The 18942-nt window shown below is 35.2% G+C and overlaps 2 protein-coding genes across 2 annotated transcripts; one reads left to right on the plus strand and one right to left on the minus strand.

Annotated features, from left to right (window-relative positions):
* Positions 1-1145: 1145 nt before the first annotated feature.
* On the minus strand, positions 1146-5928 carry LOC112735830 (protein ANTAGONIST OF LIKE HETEROCHROMATIN PROTEIN 1). The gene is made up of 5 exons (XM_072210624.1): positions 5766-5928; positions 2506-2521; positions 1994-2402; positions 1685-1910; positions 1146-1597 (listed from the first exon to the last, which is right to left on the minus strand). The coding sequence occupies exons 1-5, from the start codon at positions 5926-5928 to the stop codon at positions 1146-1148; spliced, it is 1266 nt and encodes a 421-aa protein (XP_072066725.1).
* Positions 5929-17580: 11652 nt separating this feature from the next.
* On the plus strand, positions 17581-18283 carry LOC140177507 (pentatricopeptide repeat-containing protein At1g18485-like). Its single transcript, XM_072210625.1, has 2 exons — positions 17581-17584; positions 17673-18283. Exons 1-2 carry the CDS (start codon positions 17581-17583, stop codon positions 18281-18283), a joined length of 615 nt encoding a protein of 204 aa, XP_072066726.1.
* Positions 18284-18942: the final 659 nt, after the last annotated feature.

Consider the following 18942-nt stretch of genomic DNA (forward strand, 5'->3'; position numbering starts at 1 on the left):
TTGCAGTGTGACGTCATTGATTTTTCTCACTTGACGAAGCAAATGAGGTTGAAAAAGTATTGGGTAGTTCGCTCTCGCCAGTTGCTAAGTCCTCCATGTCAACATCGTCTCCGCCTAAACCCAACCCACCAGCTGTGGCCGCAGCAAATCTAGAGCCCGGTGTGACATCTTCTTCAGCATCTTTTCCACTACATGCATCAAGACCAGTAGCTCTATCCTTGCAAAAAATGCTCTCAAGATGTTCAAACAAAGAAAATGGCTTGCCTGGAGTGTAGAGTGTAACATTGCGACCCTGTACAACATAAAACAAAGTGTACAATTACATGAGAATTAAAAAGTACTTGTAAGAAGCATGATTAAATGCGTAAAATTACTATCACACCTTTCCCCACGCTTCCAATACTTGTTTACTATCCACTTCAACACACATCTTTTCAAAATTCCACCCAAAACCACTACAACCTAACATCTCAGCCACAAACATATATTTTTCTTTCAGGCGCTTGTGTTTGTTTCTGATGTGCTTCACAGTGAGACCACATCTAGGAAACTTCTCATTCATCTTGTCCGCCAGTTTTTGAAATGCCCCTGGCTTAAATTGATCGGCATCTGCCCTCTTGCCTTCAACAACCAATTCCTTCATGAACACAACGAATTGTTCAGTTTCTTGTTCAGTCTATTGGCGGGGTGTGGAGACCATTTGCTGCTAGATAATATTTATGTACAATAACAAATAAAGTAAACCATGGAAGCATAAGTACTATTAAAATTAGAGTTCAATGGTATTAGAATTATCTTTAGAATTACTTACAACAAACTGAAATCTACTACCAAAGATAGTGCAAAAAAGTACTACCAGCAAATTATAATTGCAGTACAATTAAAACAATCAGTAGCACAATATTAACATACTTCAAAGATTTCAATACTAGTCTAGAATTTTGACATCTCTTGAAACAATTAAAACAAACCCTTGCTTAATTATATGTTTAATTAGAATACAAATTATGAATCCGAGTTGGCAAATACATACTGCACGAAGAAAAAACTCACATGAATTCAAATACAATAATTTATCGTCTAGGACAAATGCAAACATGACAAAACTAGCAAAGATAAAAACTCTACGCGCCACCTTCTCCTCTCTATATTTCCCACATCTCGGTTGCTAGGTCCTCACGCCATTGAGTCCACTCATGGCTACTTTTCACAACATCAATTGTGTCAGCTTCATCAACTATAGTATCATCTCCTACGGGTATGTGTTCTGGCAAAAGAGTTGCATCTTCTTCGGGATCAACATCCATGTTCATACGAATAAAATTTTGTAACAAACAACAAGCAATAATAATGTGGCTTTGAACCCTTATAGGATAGAACGAAGAACTTCGTAGAATTGCCCATCTTTTCTTAAGAAACCCAAAGCACCGCTCAATTACATTTCTAGCCGAAGAATGCTTCTTATTAAATAACTCTAGACAATTTTGTGGTGCCCGATGACCTTGAACCCACTCATTCACATGATACCGAACATTTCTATAAGGAGATAAAAATCCTCTCCCATTGGTATAGCCAGCATCCACTAAGTAATAACACCCTAAAAGGATGGAAAAATATAAGAAATAATTTTTAATTCTCATAAACAATAGTTATTATTCTTTTGAAAAGATTAATTTAGACATACCAATAGGTATTTTCAAGCCATTACGTCGAGTAATAGCATCCCTAAGTACCCTTGAATCAGATGCCGATCCTTCCCAACCACTAAGGACATAGACGAAATTCATGTTCCGATTGCAAACTCCTAAGACATTGGTTGATATTCTAGATTTCCTCGTCCGATATCTAGATTTATCACTCTTCGGGACTGTGACACCTATATAAGTTCCATCTAATGCTCCTAGACAACCCTATCAAATGTAAAAAAAAAAAAAAGTTATTACACGCAGAGTAAACTTGACTAATAAAAATTGGAGCTACATACACGACCTACCTTGAACCATTTCCATTTGGGATCTACACAATCTTCCGGTACAGGGTCTGCCTTTGCAAATAAGATACTTTGGACACGCAAAATCGAACACAATACCTTGTGAAAATACCTACTAATAGTTTCACCAGACCTATAGAACCTGACTTGTACGCTGCGATTTTTGGTATGGTGAGCTAATATGATTAAGAAAGTAGCTACTTGCTCGCCTATGCTAACATGACCATCTTCGTCTAATCCACCTTGAATTTGTAGCAATTCACATAAAGTTGCAAATGCATTCAAACTCATTCTTAACTCCCATATGCAATTTCTATCTCCACCCTCCCCAATGATATTATCTAATGCATCTCGCCTTAATGGCAGTGTGTCCACTCTTCGACCAATCGAAGAATGACTCCGCCTTCTATTCCTAAAATACATATATAAAGTGACTAATAAAAGCAGCATTAACGTGTCAAATTGTATTCTCATAATCCAGTAATATCCAACACATAGCTTAATTTATTCAGAACGATCCATCATCACTTCCTAAGAAACAATAACAAGTAAATATATAAATGAAGAACTCTAATAATTTGTACAAATAGAAAAAATACTCAATTAAACTAAAAATAGGAAAAACACCCATTACATAAGCATATGCTCACATAATCAAGTTCAAAGCATACTAATAGATTTCAAACTTAAGTAACCAACCAACCGGCTTAAATGCTATGAACAAAATAGAAAAGATATGATTGAAATCTATACATATCAATAAAAATGTCAGCTGAAAAATAATTAAGAGTTTTAATATGTAATTTTTTATTAATTAAAATAAAGAAATAATGCTTTGAGACATGTGATTGATAACTTTTTAAGAAAAAATTAACTTTAACTACTATCACAATGAAATAACATCCAGACTTGTAAATTAACATGTCAAAAAAGAGACGATTTGCGGTAGTGATACATATGAGATGATGCAGAACAAAAAAGAGATTTCATGGAGTTAACGCCAATTTTTTTTTACACTATAATATTTACACATGAAAATTATTTAAATCTTGAGTTTGTGGTTTAAGCATTTAACAGCAATGCACCCGCAAAAAAAAAATTTAAAAATTTCCTACCAATCAATACTTCAATAGCTAAGAAGGAATGGAATTTGGCCCACATGCAAAGTGAGAAAAAGGGAGGAAGAGAAATAATTGAACTTTCACCAATTAAGAAACAATAATTAAAAACTCAACCAAGTCCCGCTCTTCTAACCCAATTAATCAATTCAAATTCCTATATTCCACACGTCAGAATCAGATTCCACCCACCCAAAAGAACAAAAAAAAAAAAAATCTACACAATAGTTGAAGCTAGAAAATTATAAAGATGCAAGCAAACTTTGCAAATCAAAGAAGCTAAAACGGTGCGTTAGAAGGGAAGTTGGAAGAGCAGCAACTTACAGATTCAGAACTTCAAAGAGAACACAATAGAGCTTATGTTGTTCCTCCCTCTCTCGCTCTCAAGAGCCACTGTCAGTAATTCAGTATACAGAAGGAATTATCACTGGTTAGGGTTTCAATCAAACAGGGGAGACATTTGGAATTTTAGAAAATGAATGAGGATAAAATTGTCTGAAAAAATTGATATAGATCCGTGTCCATCGTCCAAAATCCGTGTCTCACCATTTTACTGAGACATGAAATACATGTTTTCTGTGTATGTATGTGTGTAAGCGTGTCCTTCTTATTTTTGTGTCTCACAGTCCAAACAATAGACACGCCCCACTGTGTCCATGTCTTGGCAAGACACACACATGAAACAAACGGAGTGTTATTGTCACGGCCTTGGACACACTCCAATGCTACCGTGCCGGCACTCAGACTTACTCAACCTTTTGAGCTAAGACCAAGTCAGCTTAACCCTCAATACTTAGCAAAAAAGCTAAGAATATAAGAGAACACAAGAGAAAGAAAGCTTTGATGGAAGAACACTTTATTGCTCAAGTGTTTGTTACAAATGATTCACACATACACAAACTCTAACTCTCACCCCTATTTATAGCCATCCACCTCCTCAATAGATGGTTAGGATTAAATCTAATCAACGGTCCAGATTAATCATCCAGAACCTTCTTTACAAATATCTATCCTACCACAACTCTCTAAATGTTTCTAGATTATTCCATACCACTCCTTATACTTCTATATACATCTACACTCTTCTAGAATACTCTATGACCTTCCAGAGTCTTCTAGAACCTTCTAGGGTATTCCGGGACCTTCTAGGACATTCTAGAATGTTTCGGAACCATCTAGAGTATTCTCAAACACTCCAGAAAACTATACAAACACTGTTAAATCTAACCTTCTAAAATTTACCGTGACATTCTCCCCCACCTAATGCGTAGACGTCCTTATCGCGTTCTGTTCATGATAGCGCTCTAGGTGTTCCTGGAATTGCCACAGATCTTCATGAGCTTCCCAGCTAGCTTCGGTTATCGGGAGTCCTTTCCACTTGATCAAGTATTGGATACTTGGTGGTACTCCTCTTCGTCGTACGACATGATTAGCTAAGATCTCTTTGATTTCTTTATCAAAAGATCTAATCACCACAGGCAGAGCACGACTCGAGTCACATCTACTCGGTTCATCTTGGTCTTCATGATATGGTTTAAGCATATTCATATGGAAGACCGGGTGGATCTTCATAGAGGGAGGGAGTTGTACTTTGTAAGCAACCTCCCCAACACGTCCAATGATCTCAAATGGCCCTTCGTATTTGCGGATTAAGCCCTTATGAACCTTGTGAAAGGCTTTGAATTGTTGTGGAAGAAGTTTGATCATTACCTTGTCTCCCACTTGATAGCTTGCATGCCTCCTCTTATTATCTGCCCATTTCTTCATCTTCTTGGCAGCTTTGTCGAGGTAAGAACGAGTGACATCTGCTTGTTCTTCCCATGACTTAATCATATGATAAGCTCCAGGGCTCTTCCCTGAGTAAGAGGAAGAAAGAGAATGAGGTGTAAGCGGCTGTTGTCCAGTCACAATCTCGAATGGGCTCTTCCCTGTAGACTCACTCCTTTGCAGATTGTATGAGAACTGAGCAATGTCTAGGAGTTTTGTCCAATCCTTCTGATTAGCGCTTACAAAATACCTCAAGTAACACTCAAGTAAGGCATTCACTCTCTCAGTCTGCCCATCGGTTTGAGGATGGAAGTTTGTTGAGAAATGAAGCTCCGACCCAAGGAGTTTGAACAGCTCTGTCCATAGTCATCCTGTGAAGCGTGGATCTCGATCACTAATGATGCTCTTAGGCAATCCCCAGTACTTCACCACATTCTTGAAGAATAGTCGTGCTGCTTCCTCTGCAGTGCAGTCAGTAGGGGCAGGTATAAAGGTAGCATACTTCGAAAATCGATCCACTACCACGAGAATAGATCCAAACCCCTCGGACTTCGGTAAGACAGAGATGAAATCTAGAGAGACACTTTCCCACGGTCGCTCTGATGGAGGCAGAGGTTCCAACAACCCGCTTGGTATCTTGTTTTCAATCTTATCTTGTTGGCACACAAGACAAGTCTTCACATAGCTCTCCACTTCATCTCTCATTTGAGGCCAATAATAAGAAGATTCAATGAGTGTCAAGGTCCTTCGCTGACCTTGGTGACCAGCCCACTTGGTGTCGTGGTATTCTCTCACTAATTTTCTTCTTAGATTTTCCCATTTAGGGACGTATAATCTTCTCCCTTTAGTGTAGAGAAGGTCATTTTCTAGCCAAAATCTTTTGGTCTTACCTTCTCTAGCCAAATCCACCAACTTCTTGGCTAATGGATCGTGATGCAACCATTCCTTGATGGTATGCACAATATCTCCTTCAACCATAGAAATGGCTGCCATCCTGTATGGTGCTGAGATAGGTGGTTTCGCTCCTAACTCCAATTTAATCTTGTGATCCATGTTACTCCTAGGTGGTAGTTGTTTTGGCAACTCGGGAGGCATCACATCCTTATTTTCTTCAAGGACTTCCTTGATTTTAGGGGGAATAGCTTCTCCTTCAGATGTCGACTCTTCTTGTAGTAGAGCCAAAGACGTCATCTCCCCCTTCTTGAAACCTTTCTTGAGTTGCATGGTCGAAAACATCGGGATTCCTCCAGCTTTTAAGATTGTAGGGACCATGCATGGAGAGCCTTTCTCCATGACGCATACTATGCCGTAGTATGGCATAGGTATTATATTTGCCTTCCTTTGCAAATCAAACCTGATGACTATTTTGAAATCGTCCATGGGTGCTACTGAGAAATCCACAAGTCCCTTCCAAGAACCAAGAGTCATCTCAACCCCTTTTGCTACTCCTTTAAGGGGTTCACCCTTGGTATTCACGGGTTTGAACCAGCCATTCTTTTCGATAATCTTCAACCCAAGCCTCTTTGCTTCATCAGGCGTGATGAAGTTGTGTGTAGCACCAGTGTCGATCATCCCATGACAGGTTTTTCATTGATAAAGGCTTTGACATACATCAAGCCTTTCTTTTCTGCAGTGCTTGCCTCTTTGCCCTTCACAGCATTTATGTGTTGGATAGATCCAACACACTCAGTTACTTGAGTTTGAGCTTTTCGTTCCTCGGCGATAGATGCCAAAGTCTCTAGCTTGGGACAATCCTTCATTTGGTGTGGTCCCTTGCACACGAAGCATCCTCCTTTGGGCACGAAAGCCTTCTTCTTTTCTTCGTACTCTTTCTTTGAAGAGTATTTTCCTTCCTTCTTGGTTGAGAAACTCTTCCCCTTGTCTCCCCCACCTTTAGCGAAACTAGGCTTGGAGGAAGACTTAAGTTTAGAGTATCCCCTATGATACTCAGTGAGTGATTCGGCCACCACGATGGCCTCATCGACATCCTTAACATTCCTTCTTTGTAGTTCTTGCTTTGCACAAGGTTGGAGTCCATCAATGAAGAAGAACAATGCATCCTCTAATGCTAAGTTGGGGATTTAAAGCGTAAGAGTAGTGAACTCCTTTACGTACTCGCTAATCATACTCTTGTGCTTCAACTCCCTCAACTTCTTCCTTGCTTCATAAACCATATTCTTAGGGAAGAATTGTCTTTTCAACTCCCTTTTAAAGTCTTCCCATGTGGCTATGTTGCAATACCCTTTTCCATATCTACACACTTTCTCCTCCACCACAAAGTAGTATTATCAGAAAGGTAGAGAGCTGCAGTGCGTACCTTTATTGCTTCTTTGACCACACCTTGGCCTTCGAAGTACCTCTCCATTTGTCATAGGAAGTTCTCCATTTCGCGAGCGTCCCTTACGCCCTTTAACTCCTTTGGCTTGGGGAGATCAATCTTTGTCGTCTCCCTTATAATGGTTGGTCGAGATTTTGCCTCCTCGAACCAAACTCGAACTTCCTCTAATAGTTTTAAGGAATTCTCAAGCTTCTCTTCGATTTGGAGCATGCTTTCTTTGAAAGCATCTAGTTCTCCTAACACGTGAGCCTCGAGGGTCTCCTTATCATGTTCTATCCTTTGGAAACGCTCATCCATAGAGGATAGAACATTCTCCAACATAGAAACTCTCTCTTCTAAGAAGTTAGAGTCCTTACCTCTAGGCTCACTTGAAGAACGGACCTTCTTGCCTCCCCATTGAGAAGGAATAGCATTCCTTCCCCTTTTAGATTCAACATGCTCCATGGTGATACTATAAGCCATACCCACAAGCGACTTGTGCTCCCTCTCGAACCTTGCTCGGATACCAAATTGTCACGGCCTTGGACACACTCCAACGCTATCGTGTCGGCACTCGGACTTACTCAACCTCTTGAGCTAAGACCAATTCAACCTAACCCTCAATACTTAGCAAGAAAGCTAAGAATACAAGAGAACACAAGAGAAAGGAAGCTTTGGTAGAAGGACACTTTATTGCTCAAGTGTTTGTTACAAATGATTCACACACACACAAACTCTAACTCTCACCCCTATTTATAGCCATCCACCTCCTCAATGGATGGTTAGGATTAAATCTAATCAACGGTCCAGATTAATCATCCAGAACCTTCTTTACAAATATCTATCCTACCACAACTCTCTAAATGTTTCTAGATTATACATCTACACTCTTCTAGAATACTCTATGACCTTCCAGAATCTTCTAGAACTTTCTAGGATATTCCGGGACCTTCTAAGACATTCTAGAACGTTCCGGAATCATCTAGAGTATTCTCAAACACTCTAGAAAACTATACAAACATTGTTAAATCTAACCTTCTAAAATTTACTGTGATATTATGCTTGCTTGAACTTGGTTTGTTTGAATTTTTTTTTTGAAAAAAGTATTAAAAAGTCTGTCTTTTTAAGTTTTTGATAAATATATTTTTGACGAAATTTAAATATAAAATAGTCTTTAATTTTTATAAACAAAAAATAATTTTATTCTTCTGTCTATTTATCTTTCACAAATTAAATAGAATTGACTGACATGGTTGTAACAATATCCAGGTATTTGTTATGGTGTCATGCTGGAAGAATGCTAAAATTTACAAAGACAAAAAAATCTCTAATCATAAAAACGACGTCGTTTTACAAATTTTAAATTATTATTAAAAATCTTTTTGAAAGACATAAATTACTATATATTGTCCTAACTCCTTTACAAAAATCAGAGTTTCCTTCCCTCCAAAACGAAACTGAAGCGTCATCAAAAAAGATGGAATAGAAAAAACGAAATTGGTTTGTTGAAGTAATTCAGTCATCAAGCAAGGTAAACAAATTGCTTATGTAAAAAGAGAGTTTTTAAATGAAAAGAATTGACGAATAAAAAGGAGATTAAAATAAAAGTGAGGGACTAGTAGAAGTATATGATTATATTAATGGACCCAAGATATATGGAATCTTGTGGAAAAGGAGATAGAATCTTCAAAAACAAAAATCTAGAAAAGTATTATGAGAATTCAAGCTCCAAACCATGAAGTAGTGATTTTTCACATAAAAAAAAAAAGACGAAGAGAGAGATCAAAAACAGAAGAACACTAAGGCAGAAGAATATTAAGGCTCTAAGAACCAATGATTAGAGTCCAATTATGTGCTTGTGATGCTTTTATGTTAAGGAGAAACTTAGGGTAAGTGAATCTGATGGGTGCCTTATCACCCGATAACTTGAGCCAACTGATTCGGGATTATCGATTGAAAAACCTATATTAAGAGTTGCCTTGAGATAAAGCATTTAGAGTTCAACTGTTCAAGGGAGCTTTGGGCACTTATGTCTGGATGAATGAAAAGATTTTATAGTTATGTACTTGTGGTGTTGATTGTGTCGAGGAGAGGCTTGGGTGATTAGATCCGATGGGTGCTTTATCACCCGATAACTTGAGTCAACTAGTTCGAGATTATCAATTGAAAACCTATATTAAGAGATTTCTTAAGACAAAATACTTAGAATAAAAAAATCTCAAGCATCCACCCCAGTTAAAAAAAAAAGTCAAACTCTTTGAAAAGTAAGATGCTTTTAAGGTCATAAAATTATAAAAGAATTCTCATAATATAATCCTGATTTGAGTTTTTGAATATTCTTAATTCTTAAGTATGCAAGATTTATCAAGACAAAAAAAATCCACATGTGATCATAAGGATTATTATAAACCTCACTTTCTATTTTAAATATCCAACTTAGACTTGAATTGATAAACTCTTCAATTCTTATCACTAAAATAATCTATGTTTATCCATCTTTTTGCTTGAAGACAAGCAAAGTTTTAAATTTGGTGTTGTGATACCTTGACATCTCTAGTAATTTTTTCATATCTTTTTAAGTAGTTTTCTTATATTTAATTTGAAGTTCTTACGTTTTTAATGAAGTTTTCATGACTAATAATATGTTTGAAGTTATTTTAGAATTATTGTGCATTTAGGATTAGTTTTTAAAGTAATCAGGAGAAGAGAAGTAAATAAGAAAGGTACAATATTAAACTCTCAGAAAAATGGGCACTCAACGCCTAAGAATTATCTAAAGCACGCATCTTGACTAAGCTGCGGAAGAGGGATATTCTTCAAACCATCAATTATCACATTCTCTCTAAAACAGAACAATCACTAGAAATACGTGTTAACTTCTGCTTTAAGGATATTCTCATCCTTTGATCAAGTATTATCTTTAAGCATCAAACTATGAATCTTATTCCTCTTACTCCTCATAATTGTTTAAAAGTATAAAATAAAATATATTGTTAAATTATTAGACTAAAAAAATTAAACTAAAAAATTTAAATTAATAATTAAATAATTATTAAAAATAATAATTCTAATGGCTCTCTAATATTTCTCATAAATTTAATTAGTTTAGAGTAAACATGTATATCAGTATATATAATATTAAATTAAATTTAACGCATTAATATCACTTCAATAATCTCTCTGTATGCTCCATATGCTTCTATGCAAACATATGGCTTTAATAAATATGGGTGCTTTATCACATCTTTGCAGCTCCATATGCTTCTATGCAAACATATGGCTTTAATAAATAAAACCATATATGCATGGTTTATATAAATTATATTGGTTAATTAATTAATTATGCAATCGAGTCCTTTGTTATTATTGTGATTAAACTCACGTACATATTATTTAATATAGTATATTAGTATTTGTTTAATAATGTATGACATTCATATTCGTCCATATTATGTGAAGTGATTCCAGACAACCTCAAACTCAGATATATATTTAGGAACTTTGATGAATAATTGACAATGTTGACTTTGTTAGGAAATTATTTTAATTTTTTAATTTGTTTGTGGGTAATACATATATTAATTGTAATCACAAATTATGTTATTTTAAATTAAATGACTTATATAATAGTCATTTTATTTATTGTTATAAATGCTAAATTGAATAAGTCATTATTACTTTTTGATTTGGAATTAAATAAGAATAAAACCGGATATTATCTTTTGTTCTTTAGATAATTATCTTGTATATTTTAGATATATTATCTTTTGGACTTTAGATACTATTTTATTTGGGTTTAAGGAGTTTAATGGGTGCCATGCTCAAATATAAATAGGCTTTCAGGGTTTTGGTCCTCAATATATCAAAGTCGTTTTTGTTACTCTTTTCCCATTAAAAGAGTTGCAGTTCAGCCTCCTAGGAATATAGAAAGCTTTAGTTGAGGAAGATCGAAAGAACCACTAGATCCAAATTTTTCCATCAATTTCTAACTCTTGTGAATAAAGGTACACTTCTGCATTATGATATATTTTTGGTGATTCAATATAGATGATCTGAGTTATTGAAATTAATTTATTCTAACAAGTGATATCAGAGCCATCCATAATTTAATCATTAAAAATATTTAATTTTATTTTATTCGATCAATATACATACATATGCGTTATTTACATTACATATAAAATTGCTGCAAGCTTTGTGAAATTGTTTCCATGTGCATCGTGTGTCATATATATATATATGTCTACAGATGCATTATGTTTTTCAACTTATGATTAAAGACATACTAATATGTATGTATGTTGATGGACATTAATTGTTTGGTTATACAGTAAAGGTATATTTATATATGTATATAATTATACGATATTAATTTGGCACTTAATTTATATATAATGATTAATTTTAATTTTAATGGATCAAAAAAATTCCTTTGATACATGAATATGTTTTAGTTATAATTATGTTTTTTTTTTTTTTTTAAAGATCTAAAAGGATACTATTAAGATTTAATTTCTTTTGGAATTTAAATATTTTTTTGTTACATAAAAAAACTGGTAACAATTTGGATTAGTATCCCCATCTATTTTATAAAGATTTGGTTTTAGAATAAATTGATTGAACATTATGCTGCCAAAGTAGCCTCTTTTGGGAAAATTGATTTATTCAAAACATAAGGAATGTGATGTTATGTAATTCATGCGAATATTGGTCAGCTCAAAGGAAGGCCTATATTTGGCCGAATTACATACACATATTCATGGTAAATACATGTTTGGGTAACTAATTAAGAATAAAGTAATGCTTATTATTTATGCGGACAATAATCGGCCCAAAGGAAGTTTATTGTTTGGCCAAATAATAAGCATTGCACACTTTTGTTTATTTTCTATTAATTATGCGGTCAATAATCGGCCCAAAGGAAGGTTATTGTTTTGCCAATTAATAGAAAATATATGCGGTAATAAATAGGTTGCGAAGTTTAAGTTTCCATGTGCGCATTAAGTCGGTCCAAAGAAATGCTTAATGTGTGACGGGAATTTTGACAATATTTGATTACTGCAATGAGACTATCACTTACAGTTAATTTTTCTATCCAAAGATTGAAAATTAATGTTGTTCTAGATATCTCAATATGGATTTTTTTCCATTATTTGACTAATGTTTACTGCATGTTTATTTGTTCTAAACCAGAAACTATGGCTTTAACTACCAATGTTTCTGCACAAATTAGCAGTATTCCTATGCTGAATGGTTCAAACTTTAAAGTTTGGAAGGATACCGGGGAGATTGTCCTCGGTTGTATGGATCTAGATATAGCTCTTCGAGAGGAGAAACCCACTTCCACTCCGAAAAATCTCAATGAGATTAAAATAGAGAAGTGGGAGAGATCCAATCGAATGAGCATTATGATCATGAAACGCTCAATTCCTGAGGCGTTTCGGGGCTCAATTACTGAGGATAAAGATGCTAAACAGTTCCTGAAAGATGTTGAAAAATTCTTTACTAAGAATGAAAAGGCGGAGGCAAGTAGTCTTTTGAGCAAACTTGTCTCCATGAGGTATAAAGGTAAAGGGAACATGAGGGAGTACATTATGGAAATGTCTCATCTTGCTTCAAAATTGAAAGCACTAAAGTTAGAGCTGTCTGAAGATTTACTCGTGCATTTCATTTTGATTTCCCTTCCTGCACACTTTGGGCAATTTAAAATGAGTTATAACACTCTGAAGGACACTTGGTCCTTAAATGAGCTTATATCTCACTGTGTGCAAGAAGAAGAGAGGCTACAGCAAGATAAGATTGAAAGTGCTCACATAGCTTCATCTTCTCAGTATAAAAGAAAGCATAATACCATTGCGGATGTGCCTTCTCAGCAGAAAAAGGCTAAGAAACACGATCAAGTTTTAACCTGTTTCTTTTGTAAGAAGGTGGGACACATAAAAAAGGATTGTACCAAATATGCCACCTGACGTGTAAAGAAGGGTATAATTCTTACTTTCGTTTGTTCTGAGACTAGTTTAAGTTATGCACCTGTTGATACTTGGTGGGTAGATTCAGCTGCTACTGCTCATGTAAGTGTTACTATGAAGGGTTGCCTGTGGAGCCGACCGCCAAGTGATGCTGAAAGATACATCTATGTGGCAGACGGCAATATAGTTGCAGTCGAAGCTATAGGAACCTTTAGATTATGTTCCACGAGTGGATTTTACTTAGATTTATTAGAGACATTTTATGTACCGTCATTTAAACGGAATTTAGTTTCTGTTTCTCGTTTGGACAAATCAGGTTATTTTTGTTCGTTCGGAGACAATAAAGTTAATCTCTTCTATAATTCGAATAATATTTGCTCTGGTCATTTGGTGGATAATCTATATAGGCTGGACTTAAATTCCTATAATAATAAAATATTACAAACGGGTACAAAACGAAAACAAAATGAGAATTCGGCATCATTATGGCACAAATTAGGTCATATCTCTAAACAGAAAATTCAGAGGCTCGTGTCGAATGAAATTCTTGGACCCCTAAATTTGACGGACTTTGAAGTCTGCATTGAGTGCATAAAGGAAAAAAGGACAAACAAAAGAAAATTAGGTGCCAAGAGAGCTAAAGATGTCTTAGAACTGATACATACCGATATATGTGGCCCATTCCTTACTGTCTCTTGGAATGGACAACGGTACTTTATTACGTTCATAGATGATTACTCTTGTTACGGGTATCTATATTTAATTCATGAAAAGTCTCAAGCCTTGGATGTTTTCAAGTCTTTCAAAGCTGAAGTTGAACTTCAACTTGGAAAGAAAATTAAAGCTGTCAAATATGATCGTAGTGGTGAATACTACGGAAGATATGACGGTTCAGGTGAGCAACGTCCCAGGCCTTTTGCTCTTTTCCTAGAGGAGTGTGATATTGCTCCGCAATACACCATGCCAGGCAAACCTAGCATGAATGGTGTTGCAGAATGAAGGAACCAAACTCTTAAAGACATGGTGAGAAGTATGATTAGTCATTCTTCTTTGCCTGAATCACTCTGGGGAGAAGCCTTAAAGACCGCAGTGTACATCCTTAATAGGGTGCCAAGCAAAGCAGTTAACAAAACCCCATATGAAATTTGAACTGGGAAAAGGCGCAGTATAAAGCATTTGCATATTTGGGGATGTCCAGCTGAGGCGCGACCTTATAGGCCGCATGAAAGAAAATTGGACTCAAGGACAATTAGTTGCTACTTTGTTGGCTACGCTGAGCGTTCACAGGGTACAAGTTTTACAATCCTGCATCAAGGTCTATTTTTGAAATAGAAAATGCGAGATTTCTTGAGGATGTTGAGTTTGGGGGGAAGGAAATATTAAGAATGTTGCTTTTGATGAGGATTCTGTAACTGACAATGATCTGGTCTTTGTACCTATTATTGTTCAAGACACATTTATAGTACAAGAGCACAATGAGAATTCTACTGTAGATCCAATTACAGTACAAGAGAACAATGAGAATATCATTGTTTCTCAAGATACTGCTACAGCACAGGAAAATAATGAGAATCCTCCTCAATCCCAATCCATACAGCAAACTCAACAACCTCAAGAAGTGTCACTAAGGAGATCCAATAGAGAAAGGAGAAAATCCATCTATGGTCTCAAACAAGCTTCCCGTCAATGATATCACAAGTTCATCAAGTCATTACCTCATGGTTTTGAGGTAAATATCATAGATGAGTGTGTATACCATAAGTTCAGTGGGAGTAAATATATCTTTTTGGTCTTACGTGTTGATGACATTCTACTTGCCAGTAACGATATAGGCTTGTTGCTTGAAACTAAGAAATTTCTATCGAACAAATTCGAAATGAAAGATTTTGGTGATGCCTCTTTTGTATTAGGAATCGAGATACTAAGAGATCGCTCTCAAGGTATTTTTGGATGATCACAAAAGAACTATATCGAAAAAATTTTAAGTAGATATGGCATGGAAAGATGTAGACCAATGGACACACCCGTAGCTAAAGGAGACAAGTTCAGTCTCAAACAATGCCCTAAAATGATCTTGAGAGGATAGCAATGCATGATAAACATTATGCATCAGCACTAGGGAGCTTAATGTATACTCAAGTCTACATACGTTCCGATATATCATTTATAGTGGGAGTGTTGGGTAAATACTTGAGCAATCCAGGCATGAATCATTGGATAGCTGTTTAATGCGTAATGCGTTATTTAAAGAGAACAAAGGTTACATGCTTACTTATCGGAGATCAGAAAATTTGGAGATCATTAGGTACTCTGATTCCGATTTCATGGCATATGGTTGCGAAACCTTGTCACTAAGCTTCATATAGTAGATGACATTGAAAGACCATTAAAGATATTTTGTGACAATAAGTCAGCAGTACTATACTCCAATAACAATAAGAGCTTGACAAAATCGAAGCATACAAACATCAAGTTCTTAGTTGTCAAGGAGAAAGTTTAAGAAAAACAGATTTCCATAGGACATATAGGAACAGAGTATATGCTAGCAGTCTAGCAGACCCATTACCAAGGGGTTGATCCCTAAAGTCTTTCATGAGCATACTGCTCGGATGGGTGTCAATATTTGTGATGCCTTGGTTTAGTGGGAGTTTATCTTATGCTATATGTCCTATGACAGATATTGAATTATTTTTCTGCAGAATTAAATTGATGGTTTATTTTATGTTATGTAAAATATTCATTTTGTAATATTTGTATTGTGTTTGATCTCAATAAAGTTGGACTAGCTGGAAATAGACATGCATGAGATCACTTGGCATGTAATTTCCATATTACTCATCCAAATTTGATCTATGTCGTTAAGTATATTAGGATGGTGATTGGCGTGGTTTAGTCACGGCAATCAATGTGATAAAAGCTGCGGTAGTTCCATATCTAATGTATGAGATGGACCAGATTGTTAAAGTAATGAGAGAAATAGCATTCAGATGCGCGCATAAAGTTTATAAAGTGTGATTATGTCAAGAAAGAATATATGTATAGCCCAAGTGGGAGATTGTTAGTAAATTATTTTAATTTCCTAATTTGTTTGTGGGCAATACATATATTAATTGTAATCACAAATTATGCTATTTCAAATTAAATGACTTATATAATGGTGATTTCATTTATTGTTATAAATGCTAAATTGAATAAGTCATTATTACTTTTTGATTTGGAATTAAATGAGAATAAAACCGGATATTATCTTTTGTTCCTTAGATAATTATCTTTTAGATTTTAGATATATTATCTTTTGGACTTTAGATACTATTTTATTTGGGTTTAAGGGTTTAATGGGTGCCATGCTCAAATATAAATAGGCATTCAGGGTTTCAGTCCCCAATATACCAAAGCCGCCTTTGTTACTCTTTTTCCATCAAAAGAGTTACAGTTCAGCCTCCTAGGAATATAGAAGGCTTTGGTTAAGGAAGATCGAAAGAACCACTAGATCCAAATTCTTCCATCAATTTCTAACTCTTGTGAGTAAAGATATACTTCCGCATTATGATATATTTTTGGTGATTCAATATGGATGATTTGGGTTATTGAAATTAATTTATTCCAAGAGACTTTTAATTCGTGTTTATTCTGCTATGTTGAAAAGAAATATGTACCCATATATATGAAACCCAGAACCTAATATAAAATTTCTTTGTGAACTATATAATCCACATGAACAGTAACAAATAATATTTTGGTTATATGCGTTGTATATTCTTTAATATTATAGTTAATATTTCACTTAAATTAATGCTTAAAAGACTAAAATCGTTAAAATTTATTAGGCCCAAACCATTCGTTTTGCACATTAAACTCATTAGCAAAAATATTAAACCAACATTTTTATTAGGCAGGTCTCATTAACACTAATAAGTCTAAGATGAGACAAATAATTTTAGGAAAGCATTGTTGTTGTCTTGTCCCATCAAACTGATGTCATATTGTTAACATTTATTATATTTAAAATTGTTCCTAATATTAATTTTAATTTTAAAATTATTTTTTGATTTTAAATATTTTTTAAAGATAAAATTACCTTTATTTTTTTTTTCATTCTCATACAACCTTTTATTCATCCTTTTTCACTCACGACAATACAAAAGAAAACATTTACTAGGATAATTGCTTAAAATCTTAACATAAATTTTTTATTGAATAAATTACCATATGTATTCATAAAAGATATTAACGCTGACAAATGTACCCATCAAATAAGAAAATAATCATTGTACCTATAAAAAATAGGTTTCGTATGACAGAAACTCTAAATTTAAAAACCCCAAATTCTCTCTCTCTCTCTCTCTCTCTCTCTCTCTCTCTCTCTCTCTCTCTCTCTCTCTCTCTCTCTCTCTCTCTCTCTCTTCTTCAAACTCTTCGATGAGTGCCCCGCCGACGATCCCCTCCCTTTTTCCTTCCTTCTTTTCCCCTATTCTTTCATTTGATTCCTTCTTCCTTCAAATTTTGTCAAGTATCTCACCACCCGCTTAATCACCATGTACCCCGCGCATGCGGCTCACCTTCCGAATTACGCTCAGTGTTCCACAATTTTCCCAATAAGAAAGACATATTCCTCTACAATGCGCTTTTCAGCAGCTACGTGCTCTACCGATACATCATTTTGCTCTTCGTTGAATTGGTTTCCGTGGCAGGACTTCTGCCGGACAATTTCACGCTGTCGTGTGCTGTCAAGGCCTGCATTGGGCTCATAGAGGTGGAGCTCAGGGAAGTGCTTCACGCGCTTGCTTTGAAGCTAGGACTGTGCTCTGATTCTTTTGTGGGAAATGCGCTTATTGTTATGTATGATAAGTGTGGGTTTGTAGAGAGTGCGTTCAAGGTATTTGAGAAAATGTCTCGAAGAAACTTGGTTTCGTGGAACTCGATTATGCTTATGTTCTCGGAGAATAGACTTTTTGGTGAGATTTGTGGTCTGTTTAAGGAGGTTTTGTTGAATGGTGGTAGTGATGAAGGTTCGGTTCCTGGTATTACTACTATGGTCACAATGGTTCCTATGGTGGCTGCAATGAGTGAAGTGAATTTGGGGATGCTGCTTCATGGTTTGGCTTTGAAATTGAGTTTTTGAAATTGGGACACTTACCGAAGAGTTGAAAGAATATTTAGAGAGAGAAAGAGATAGAGAGAAAGAGAGAGAGAAAGAGAGAAAGAGAGTGAGTGAGAGAGGATGATGGTGGTAGTGATGGAGACAATTTGGGATTTTTGAATAGTTTTTTAAGGTTTGGATATTTCCATCACACAGAACCCATTTTTTTATGGATACAATGGTCGTTTTCTTATTTGATGGGTACATTTGTTAGTGTTCGTATCTTTTATAGGTACATATGGTAGTTTATTCATTCTTTGTTATTAAACTTATGCTAATGTTAGACCTTCAAGCAACCATCTTGGTGACTGTTTTCATTTGTTACGTTATAAGTGACGAAAGATACATAAAAAACTTTGTCAGAGTGAAAAAATGAAAACGAAATGAAGATGCAATTTTATCTTTAAAAAATGTTTGAGATTTAAAAGATGAGTTTAAAACTAAAATTAATGATAGGGACGATTTTCAACATAAAAAAATGTTAGAGACAATTTTGATTTTCAGCCAAAATCATAAGGACTAAAATAATACTCAATCTTTAGGATAAGTATTGTTTTGGTCCCAAAGATTTATGCAAAATCAAAATTATACTTAACCAATTTTTTGGTTCAAAATGACTCTAACGTTATATTTAGTATTAA

The sequence above is a fragment of the Arachis hypogaea genome, chromosome 13 (genome assembly GCF_003086295.3).
Source record: "Arachis hypogaea cultivar Tifrunner chromosome 13, arahy.Tifrunner.gnm2.J5K5, whole genome shotgun sequence".
In the NCBI taxonomy this organism is placed as follows: Eukaryota; Viridiplantae; Streptophyta; class Magnoliopsida; order Fabales; family Fabaceae; genus Arachis; species Arachis hypogaea.